General features: G+C 40.8%; 1 protein-coding gene across 1 annotated transcript in view; it reads left to right on the top strand.

Annotated features, from left to right (window-relative positions):
- Hr39 (nuclear hormone receptor FTZ-F1 beta) overlaps nt 1-8,431 on the top strand; it is a 38,169-nt gene extending 29,738 nt beyond the window's left edge. Inside the window, exons 2-8 of the mRNA XM_076807416.1 lie at nt 345-881; nt 2,022-2,449; nt 2,543-2,890; nt 3,092-3,773; nt 4,244-5,118; nt 5,331-5,621; nt 5,795-8,431. Of these exons, the coding sequence (XP_076663531.1) occupies nt 539-881; nt 2,022-2,449; nt 2,543-2,890; nt 3,092-3,773; nt 4,244-5,118; nt 5,331-5,597 (2,943 nt within the window). The 5' untranslated portion in view covers nt 345-538 and the 3' untranslated portion in view covers nt 5,598-5,621; nt 5,795-8,431. The remainder of the gene's footprint in view (nt 1-344; nt 882-2,021; nt 2,450-2,542; nt 2,891-3,091; nt 3,774-4,243; nt 5,119-5,330; nt 5,622-5,794) is intronic.
- Nucleotides 8,432-12,019: the final 3,588 nt, after the last annotated feature.

Genomic DNA, 12,019 nt, shown 5'->3' with positions numbered 1-12,019 from the left:
TTTTTTATTTTTTTATGGCATGCTACACCAGTGCAAGTGTGTGCTTGCAGAATTCACTAATATTCTCTATTCTGCCGGAGATTTTTATTGTGCCTGCCTGAGGCCGGATACAACGGTTCAAAACCTGAGATTCCGGCTGAATGCCGAAGATCTGGCAACCCTGGGTGCAACCCTTGCAGGGTGATCATGTTCTCAATTGCTTTTCAATTAATTCCTTCCTAATGCTGTGTTCAAACAAACCCATTGAATCCAAGAAAATGTTTTATTTCGCTGAGAGAAAAAGTAACTTTTCAACTCTTTAATAAATTTTTATATTTCAATGAAAATTCATTCTCTGCTCGCAGGTAATATTTCTCCGTGGTTGAATTCAAGAGAATGTGACCTGAACATAGAGCAATTCGCCCCAAAGTTCGTGCAAGAGTCATAAGAAACTGATTAAAGTAGTCGGGGAGGTTCTTCCCAGAATGCCGCAGGGTTCTATGACCATCCAAAGGTACCATCTCACGTCAAGAGCGTGCAGCACGGTAACTAGCTGAGGATGTCAGAGCAAAACGGGCCCAGCGAGGGCCCAGGACCTGGTCCAGGGCCAGGTCCAGGTTGGTGGCCAGCCTCCTCGCAATCTTGGAAGGCAAACTCTGCTACATCCAGCTCATCATCCACTAACTCCACCGCTCCAGATAGCTCCGCCTCCGTCTCTGCATCCTGCACCACCTCTACCTCCTCCCTGGCAACTACCACTTCGGCTACGTCTTCGTCCACCTGCTGCTCCTCGACACCTGGTGGACACTCGTGCACGATCACCGCCACTCGCTCCACGGAAACAGGGAAGAATGTCTCTGTCACCACGATCAACGTGCCACCTAATCAGGACATACGCGATGGTAATTAATTGTGTAAAATCTGTGCTACAATTGTTGGCAGACTACATTATTATAAGGTAAGTGTACTGAGGGCTGACACTTCTTAAAGTACTTAATGTTTCTTGAAAGTACTTCTAAAATTATACTCTGTTATGGGCATTGGTATTTTATGTGCTAGAATTGGTATTAATGGACCAACCATCGGGGAATAGGTTATAATTCTGATGGCTCGCAAGCATTCGTTGGGCTTATTGAATTTTTCAATTAATAACCATAGTATTCGTTACTTCAAATGTGTACTGTTTGCATCACGACAATAGTGATCGCTATTATAATGAAAGTATAAGTTTTATAAAAATGAGCATGTATAATGTTACAAAGTATGGTTATAAGTACTTCAAACTTAATAGGTATCGAATCTCTTGCAAGTAATACTCAACCCTTAATAAATGTATTCACATATATGATTCTCTAATACGTTTGTAATGTGCAGTACACATACTCTATTCAGATTGAATTATACTTATACGTAATTCTTTTGTTCATTGAAGTACTTATTTAGGATTCAAACATGTCCCAGCAGATATCAAAGCTACTTGCATACATTTAGTTTCATCGCTAAGTGGTAAATGTTTAAAAAAATCTGAATCTGATTTGGCATCTGATGAGGCATCAGTCTTTGATGTACAGTCAGTCTTTAGTACAAGTTACCTTACATCCACTCAGTGGCGGATTTAACGGGGCGGCTGGTGAGCAGTTGCCACCTGGTCCCCATCCACAAGGCCCCCCTGGGGCCCCATCCTTGGAAAAAAATTATGATTTCATCCAAACTATATTTTTGTCTGCATTATTACACTGAACCCGTTTTCAGTAACTTACCGTTTTATTTTCCCGAAAAAGGGCCCCTGCTCAGAAGGACCCCCTAGGGCCCTGTCTTAAAATAAAAAAATTATGATTTTATCCAAGCACTATATTTTTTTTTCTATACTTTTCTTTACACCTACCCCCTTTCAGTAAACTACGTAAAAGCGTTTGCCACCTGGGCCTTTTTTTCTTAAATCCGCCACTGGATCCATTTATTCTTCATAAATAGACCGTGTAGTAATTTGTGTTTTTACCGAATCAAAATAGAACACTAAAACTAACCGATGAACATTTCAGGCAAGGGTATCTGCAAATATCTTGCCGGACAGAACGGCGTGACGGTGTCCGTAGTATCGAGTTGCGGTTCCGTCCTGGGGTGCGGAAACACGAGCGTTCCGTCCGCGACAGGAATCGGCGCTAGTACCGGCTCCCACAGTATTGGTATCGGGATTGGGATTGGTGTTCTGGGCCAGAACACGGCAGACAACGACGCAGAGGATAGCGATGGGGAGATAAGCAAGATTGACTTCCGTGGGGTGAATCTACGTACGAAGAAGAAGCGTGACGTACTGGGAAGTGGGGACAAAATTGGCGACGGGGATGTCGAAGATGGGAATGGTTGCTACGACGGGAACGATATTTCCCAGCAGCAACCAGAGAGACCCATGTCGTGGGAGGGAGAGCTGTCTGATCAAGAAATGTCTTCCAACACGATCACTAACCAAGTGGGTGTTGTTTAATTAGTCATTGGGTATAAAGAGAAGGGTACAGGTGTCCTATAATCCTTTTTACAAATGGAAACGGTTAATTCCTCGCAGGATACGCACGAGGAGACGTCGATGGAAGGTGTCCAGGTTTGCAGTGCGAGTCCAGGCCCTATGGAGCAGAAGTTCCCCATAAAACCGGAGCCAGACTTCCGATCCAGCCCGGGGTTCACGTTGAGTTCCTTCCACGACGCCGGGTTGTCCCTAGCCCACGGACAGCAGATGCAACAGCAGCAGCAACAACAACAACGGAACATGGAGAACCTCGAGCAAACGCAACAAAGCGACCTACCCCTTCTCGTGGGCAAACTACTCGGTGGTTACAATAGTTCCACCCCGAATCACAGTCCAGTGTTGAACCCTAGACACCATTTGACCAAGCACAGCCACACGAGGTCTCAGGTAATAGATACCTACGGTGCTGCTCTTCATTGATCCTTTGCACATGGTCAGATAATAAATGTTGTCTGTGTCAATACTTGGACCAGGAACACCTAGCTTCTTCCAAGTAACCCAGATCTGGCAATTCGAATGCAAAGGCTCAATACTGATAACGACAGACTAATATTATCAGAATTCTTCATTACTCTTGGACCTGCCTAGGTGCCGTCACCAGACTCCGCGATCCACTCTGCGTACAGCGTGTTCAGCTCGCCGACACAGAGCCCTCACGCAGCCCGACACTCTGCTCTCGGTGCAGGAAGTCCAGTCCCGTCTTCGTCGCTCTCCCTCTCCCGCCACAGCTTCAACAACTCGACCTCCTCGTTGTCGTTGTCGTTGTCACACTCGCTGTCGAGGAACAACTCGGACGCATCGAGTAGCTGCTACAGCTACGGTTCTCTCAGTCCACCCACCCACTCACCCGTCCAACAGCCAAGGCATCCGCAGCATCATCAGCATCAGGTAGCCCAGGGAAGTCCTCTTCATCTACCAGCAACCGCCTCGTCCGCCGTTGCGCATCATTATTCGTCCTCAGCCCCGGGCTCCGAGCTCTCTCCAGAAGGGCATGCTGTCAATGATGACCAAGAAGACTGTCGAATACCCTCCGCACCATCTGGTATCTCCACCAGACAGCAACTGATCAATAGTCCCTGTCCGATATGCGGGGACAAGATCAGTGGCTTCCATTACGGGATATTCTCGTGCGAGTCTTGCAAGGGATTCTTCAAACGCACCGTCCAGAATCGAAAGAACTATGTGTGCCTTAGAGGTGCAGGCTGCCCGGTCACCGTTGCCACCCGGAAGAAGTGTCCAGCCTGTCGCTTCGATAAGTGCCTGAATATGGGTGCGTTATTAGTACTATTGCGAGATGAGAAGAAACAAGACTACCCCCAAGGTGAAATGTCACAGGGGCAAGGGGAATCGCCCGCTCGCTCCACCTTATCCCCTCCAAGAAGTCCTACTTTTCGGTTCTTAGCGGCTGTCCATATCGCGGATTGTTGCGATTGGTTTCGTTCGCGTTCTTCGTCACGGGACGAACTGTGTTGGAGGGGATAGGTTGACGCGAGCGGGTGATTCCCCTTGCCCCTGTGACATTTCAGCTTGGTGGTAGTCTTGTTTCTTCTCATCTCGCAATAGTAAAAACACTCGTTAATTTAGTTAGCCTAGTAGCTTCTGTGTTGCATAACGTTTGGTTCAATAATTCTGGGACATTAGTAGTCTATTTCTGAATAAATGCTTTCCTCGGGAGATGCTTTGCCCTGTGTGATAGCGGTTGCGATTACAAGTTTAATGTAACTATGGCGTGTTCAACAGGTATGAAACTAGAGGCAATCAGAGAAGATCGTACCAGAGGCGGAAGAAGCACTTACCAGTGTACCTATACGCTTCCAGCGAGCCTGGTTGGTAGTCCTGCAGGCGGTATGTCTAGTGACAAACTGGCAACAGGAGGAAACTGCAGTCCAGCTCCGCCGGGCAGTGAGCACCACTACTCCGCCAGGCATCACTCGAATCACTCGCACAAGATACAAGTGGTGCCTCAACTTCTGCAGGATATCATGGATGTGGAGCATTTGTGGCACTATAACGACAACGATCGTATGTCTGGGATTCAATCTGGAGGAACTACCGCTGCTAGGAGCAACGATGCAATGTTGCTGGGAGTTGGGTCTGGCACAGGAAATGATGCCGGGTCAGGAATCGAGTGCTCTTCGAATGGGACGGCAGGGAATGGAAATCTTAGTAACAGGAGAGACGGCAGATCTTGCTCTGCTGTTTCTGGCGTCAGCAACGAGCAACGTACCGCGCCCATCAACAGCAATTCACAAATTGGTAGCAATACGAATGGTAACTCGACTCAGCATCCCGATTTCCTCTCGAACCTCTGTAACATAGCAGATCATCGGCTCTACAAGATAGTGAAGTGGTGCAAGAGTCTGCCCCTGTTTAAGAACATCTCGATCGACGATCAAATTTGTCTGTTGATTAATTCCTGGTGCGAGCTGTTGCTCTTCTCGTGCTGTTTTCGCAGCATGAGCACTCCTGGTGAAATCAGAGTGTCTCTCGGCAAGTCGATTACCCTGGAGCAAGCTAGACAGCTTGGCTTGGCGACCTGCATCGAGAGGATGCTCGCGTTCACTAACAATCTGAGAAGGCTCAGGGTCGACCAGTACGAATACGTAGCAATGAAGGTAACTACTTTAAAACCCTCCGTCTTAATATGGACGTTTATTGAGACAAAGAACTTAAGACTTTGTAACTTTTATTTCATGAAGCATTCGATGCGCCAGCTTTATTTCCTTATTCAAGACGGTACAACCTGTGTCTTCAACAAGCTACAGTTAAATAGTTCGCATGCTTTGAATATATTGATAACGATTTTGTTGATTTCTGTTGCATGAAGGTGATAGTACTGTTGACCTCTGATACGAGTGAATTGAAGGAACCTGAGAAAGTTAGAGCCTCGCAGGAGAAGGCCCTGCAAGCGTTGCAGCAGTACACCATAGCAAGGTATCCGGAGATGCCTGCCAAGTTTGGTGAACTGTTGCTGAGAATTCCAGACTTGCAAAGAACATGCCAGGCGGGGAAAGAATTATTAAGTGCGAAACGTGCTGAAGGTGAAGGCAGCTCGTTTAATTTGTTGATGGAATTACTTAGAGGAGATCACTGAATCGCCACCGCAATGAACAATGCCGTAAGTTGATTTTACAATTAACAGTTATTCGTGCAATTGGTACTTCTCTTAGCATTACTCGTTAAACATTCAGAGACGTTAGAACAAATTCTCTTAAGCATTTTCTAGGTTGGGACAAATTTTTAAATCCAAAAGCAGAGTAAATCATGCAATCCTGTATTTTTCTTTTCCAGATTCCACGCTTATAGGGTCCATAAGCTTAGGGAATCGGATATATTAGATAACCGAGGAGCGGAAAAGAATTAGAAAGAAACCGTAAGCATTTATGGTCCACGATACATTAGTTCTGGGTGAAGGGACTACATTCTTATAGAACTAATTAGAGACGGACTGCTTGATGTAGGAAGCGGATGAGAAACGATGTTTTCTCTCTCTTTTTTGTTCTTTAATTTTATTTTATTTTCTTTTTATAATGAAAATGCTTCCATGCAGGTGTCGCGTCATGCGAGCCTGCCTTGAAACACACGAATTTCGAAGCGGTCTATGGCATGCTCGAAATGTTCAGCATGCATATTTCTATGCAAAAGAGACTGAAAAAAAAGTATAATCGAAGGGGAGATGCAGAGCATTTACTTTTACAAATAATAGCGATGTACAGAAATTGAAAAATTGCGAGCGAGAGAGAGAGAGAGCGAAAGGGAGAAGAGCAACTGTGTTGTTGTATGCGTGTGTGTTTGGAAGAGAGAGAGAAAGAGTCGGTATCAAATGGCACAAAAATGCTGAATTTTATTAGATAGATTTGATCTGTTCGAGTGAACGACGAATACAGAGTTTTACCCTTAACGATTATTATTATAATGATAAAACAACCAGTATTTTGTATTGTTCTGCGCTTACTTAAGAATAAGACACAGAATGATGTCTTATTATCCCGGTAATGAAAGTGTACTTAAAACATGAGTCGACCAATTGTTTACTTATAGAGCAGTTAATCATGTAATAATTATTAATTAATAACGTTTAGCTAGCATTATTGTCAACGGAACATTATGGTTTTTATCTATCGTATCAGATACGTTTTTTTTTATTCTCTGTATGTTTTAATGCCGCGCCAACGACGGATGGAAAACATTTTGCACGTTGCCACAAACGTGTATTTTCCCTTTTTTAAAAAAAAATAATAAAAAAAACTAAAAAAATACCGCGAACAATATTTGCGACAAGCTTTTTTTGTAATTAAATTTTTATTTTTAAAAAAATCGTTTTCAAATTATATGTGCCGTTTGAATGAAATTTTTTGAAAATTTTTTATAAAAACGACGTTTATTTGTTATGAAATTTTATGATTTCTTGTATCGGTCGGAGAGTAAAACGATATTCATCAATGAAATTGGAACGTTAGAACTGGCTGACAAAGCTTTTTCTGCGAATGAATGTAGTCATGCTCAAAGTATTTGTGTACCTTGATCAAAGCATACGACTACACATATTCATGTTTTGTTATGCAATTAACGTGATTATTAAAGAAGTGTTATGAAAGCACAGAGTGCTGCGCTTTGGTTGTAAGCTGGTGCAATTTCTAAATCAGAATAAATATGCTAAATTTCTGTCAGAAAGTCGATCGTAGAACGGAGCTGGAGCCTCCCATTTAGAAAGAAGAATACTCATCTCTGTCGTTGGTACTTTAATGAGACTGTCATCTCAACGCATTATTCTGTTTTATTAAAGCAACGATTAAGCTTCTTTCGATTCGTTGGTAAGAACTTTACAACATGCAATACTTAATCTGTAATGTAACTTCTAAGAATTGTCTTCCCATCTTTATACGAGGTTTCTTTATATAAAAGTTGTAGATCGACCTTTTATAGTGCACAGAGTGTTCATTGAATACGATGAGAATTTTCATTCCTAACAAGCGGTACCGTTCAAAAATTTCTTTACATCCGAAACTTACTTCGAAAAATATTGAAATTAGAATGCAGTAAAATTATTCACCATTAGTTTCTTTAATACGTGTAGAATTTCAGTTGAACACAATAAACTAGGCAGTTCTCGATGTAATTATTAGTAAAGAGATTTCTTTGCTTATTGTATTTCATGAAGCGCTCTGTGTAAGCATACATATCGTATGCATAATAAAGCATGTAAAAATATGGGGACCTGTTTGCGAAGGCGAGTTTCCCTGTCGAATATCAAACTATTATCGTGCATTTATTCAGAACGTATTATCTTGTTAGCCATCTGAAATATTGCGTACTCTTCGGATTTCAGTATTTACAGAATACAGATAGGAAAGAAATTTTTATAATAACGATCCAATTCAAGTTGAATATTATTTAGAAGCGACAGAAACAGAATGATTCTATGCTATTCGATTGTACGCGAGACTTCTCTTTTCCAACAGACAAGATATTCTGCTTCTTTTAAAAAGAAAGATTTACTAAATCTCTCTCGCGAAGTATTCGAATAACAGACCGGACTAAAGTAAGGCATTCTGATTTTAAATCAATTAATGTATCGTAACCAAGGAAGCAAAAGTTCTTGCGCAAATTGTTTCTGCACCACTGTTGTGATTATTTAAGAAAAGAGAATAGCAGAGGATATATTATTTTGAGGAATAGGTAAGATCTCCTACAGCAAAGGGCAGACGCACCGTTGAACTTAAACTGGAATTTTTAGAAATTCTTCTGATGAAAGAAGTATTAGTAGTATGGTGGATTAGTCGAGTATTATAAAAACTGAAATATTTGTGCCTTCAATAAAACTTAGTATTTTAACCCTTTCATAAAATCCTTCTCATAAAATTTGTGATGTGACATAGAAGCAAAGAGGTCTAAATAATAAAAAAAAAGAAGTAAGAATAATGTAAATATCTTGTGTAGAGTTAAAGTAATCAACAGTCTGATTAAGATTAATAATCGGCAAAAGGAACTTCTGCGAGAAATTCGGGCAATTAGAGCAGCATTGGAACGAATGTGGTTTTCTTCGACAGAAAGTTCCGCAGGTCTATAAAAGAACGAAAACACCCTGGGGAAAACTAACTTTAAACTAATCATCGGTGCTTTTAAATATCGTATTTAACCCTATCGGTATTTTACCACTAAGCGTACACGCCGTGCGGGAATCGTTGGCCACACAGTGTTAACTGTGCTCGCTGAACGCCCATCGGCGGTCTCCGCGCACGCGGCGCACTGACTGCATTTCGAAAGTATTCACAGTAATCGAAGGGTTAAAACTGATTGGAAGCTCGATGAAATTCGACGTTTAACGAAAAACGATCCGAATGTATCCTATATTCTGGACAATCGTATATTTACACGCCTAACGATTGAATCACCTTTGTTTTCTGACCGTTCATTTAAAAAAAAAAAATCTAGCCTGTACTTTCGACAATTCGTGTAATAGCGAAACAACATTGCGAAGGCGGGGGAGGGGGGAGATGTGTCGCATTACCTTCATCTTTAATTGGTGTCGTATTTGTTATTTCTTTATCAGTCGGTCTGTAATTTAATTTCGAAACCAGGCGACTGTTAATGATTGTACGCAAGAAAGTAGATAGAAACCGAATTGACTAAGGGGGGTAAACGGTACCAATTAAAAGTTAAGGGAATACGAGGTAAATACTGCTGTAAATATAAAGACGCAGAATAATATTTTATTGTGATGAGTATATGATAAAGTGGCTAAAACAGAAAGAAGGATCGAGCGATCGATCAAATGAGCGGGACGGGAGAGAGAGAGAGAGAGAGAGAGAGAGAGAGAGAGCGAGAGTGAGAGCGAGTCTGTGAGTACAATCGGCTCAAAAGTATCGTTCCAAATACTATAAGCTATATATATAAAGAAGAAGGCACCCTCTTCTAGAGGCATTAAATGAAAAGTATATAAAGAAATGTAGAGGTATATATATATATATATATACACACATACACACACACATCTATATATATATTATCGCAGTGAATTAATATTCATTTGTTAGGCGCATAATTATAGATGTGTAACAGTGTTCGTGCATTATGAATAACGAATAATTAATAACTGATAGTTTACGATTATTGGCACGATATTTTTGAGGCGATGATCACCGATGAATCATTCCGCGCGAACAAAAATGCACGGTGGAAAAGGCGCCGCGCCGCCTCTTCCTAGGGCTATTAATTCTCGTGTATTCGCACTGTCGTGCGTTCTCTCACTGAGGACTCGAAGAATTTCCATCATGTGCACGGTTTGTTGGTTGATACTTTCTGGAAATCATCGACAGTGTTGTCTGAGAGTTCCCTAATTTTTGCTTCGAAAACAAACCGAGGTTAGTACAGTAGTGAAAATAACAATTTTAATTTCTATGCTCTTTATTAACTCTTCGCGAATTTGTCACTAATAGATTGGGCGGGGATCCCCCCGATGAAAGTGAGTTCGAACTCGACCTCATTCGGGTTAATTTTAATTACGCGTTATGAGCAACTTCTCTATGGAATTTGAAACTAATTCGAATTGTGTGTAATTAGAGAAACTCCGAGTGAAGTCGTATTCCGAGTCATTTTCAATGGAAAATGTCACCTACGTTGGTAGTGTTCTCGTGAAGATTCTATAAAAAAAATATAGAAATTAAAATTTTATTAATGTCAGTAAATATTCCAAACACGAGGCGAGAGTTGTACAAAAGTTTCTCGAGACGAGTGATCAGGAAGACCTGACTGGCTTGAAACGATCTTTCGTCTAACCTCAGCACTACACGGTAGTGCTTAGTCGCTTTCGATGCTTTCCAAAAAGTATCAACGTGAAAACACGCCGACGCCAGTCAAGTGTTTACGTCGTCGGATGGTTTGAGTCATCAGCGTCTGCGGTACGTAGTATCGATTTAAACGGGTGCATAAAGTATACATTTATAAGGAAATCGACCATCATCTTGTTAAAAAAAAACGACTGATTCACATTCGATAGAAGGAAAAAGGATATTCGTGAAATGTTTATAAGTTGTTTGATAATCGTTAAATCGATTTCATTCCGTGTGTAACGAGTGGCAGATAGATTAGTTTCTACGTGCCACTCGATTCGATTCTCGATCGATAAGTTTGAATTCGATAATAATAACATGTCATCGTCTTCCGATTCGGATCGATATGACCCTCGCGCGTGGAACCGCGACGCTTAAAGTTCTCGTAAAATTCTTTGGCCGATCGTGACAATATTCAGACGATATGCATTAATCGAAGAGCTTAAGCACAACAGATGTAACAATAATTTACGTGTATTAAAAATTATAAAGATTATGTATGCTGTATAAATAGTGTAAACACTCGCGCGTAGTACATACCAGACATACCATTCGATAATTATATCGAAGGACCTTAAATCGATATAGTATCGAACGCAGCGGGAGAATTTAAAAACTGGCGTAAAGCTGTTAACAAACATTTTATTTCTCACAATGAATTGGCGTTATAATTTCTCGTTTAGAGAATTACACATTGTTCTATATAATTGTTTATGATTATTCTTTGCTTTTTTTTTAATGAGAGGAAAACGTGACTTTTGATGCAAGTTAATTGTAAGATTATTGTTGTTAAAAGTGTATTGGATTATTGAGAGTCAGTTAATTGGGGGAAAAAAGACAGGTTGCGCAATTGTAATCAAGAAAGGATACTCCTACAGTTTCCAATATAGAAAGATGGCTATTTAAACGCAATTAGAGGGTAGTTTTATACATACAATATGATCATTACGAAATAAACAAATTTTTGTAAAACGATGTGTCCTTAACCTCTGATTCTATAAAAACAATTCTCCCATTTTAACCCGTATGACAATAAATTTTTAATCTTGACACATTGGAATGCTGTATATCATATAGTTGCATACACAAATCTTTTAATTCAAAAATTGTTTTCGTAAGTACATTTCATACATGTAATAGAGATCAAGATTTTCAATATTTACCAATATTGTTCCAATACATCGCGTATAAATGTTTGTAAACGTCGGTTGAACGGAAACTTTTTCTAAATATTGTAAAATTAATTAAATATTTCAAAAAGGAGAATGTGAGTCAGTGTATATATATATACGTCAAGTTAAAAAGACTTTTTAAATTTTGATAAATTCTGTTGCGTTAAGTAGGGATATTTGTATTCTACGTAGTGAGAGTAGTGACTGTCGCTATGCTCGCTGCCCGCTGGAGTCGCTGGTGTGCTGCGTGATCACGCGAATGTAGCTACGGGAATGTATATAATCGATATGTGAATTAGGAGCGAAGTTTAAAAGCAGACGTTGCGTGTGATCAAAGAGAATATTGTTAAGGATACGCGATGGCATGGGTGGGAAAGATCTTGGGCAGAGTCTCAATTAGTAAACCCCGAAACGAATCGCGAGTTTCTTTTAAGTCACGTAATCTTTTGAGAAGGCCTTGTCCTTTGTTAGTCTTTAGGAGTGTCGATTGACTCTAGAAGTGTTAAGTGTAT

Source organism: Andrena cerasifolii, chromosome 1 (genome assembly GCF_050908995.1).
Source record: "Andrena cerasifolii isolate SP2316 chromosome 1, iyAndCera1_principal, whole genome shotgun sequence".
Taxonomy (NCBI): Eukaryota; Metazoa; Arthropoda; class Insecta; order Hymenoptera; family Andrenidae; genus Andrena; species Andrena cerasifolii.
The sequence above is the reverse complement of the archived record's forward strand: the minus strand, read 5'-3'. Positions and strand labels throughout refer to the sequence as shown.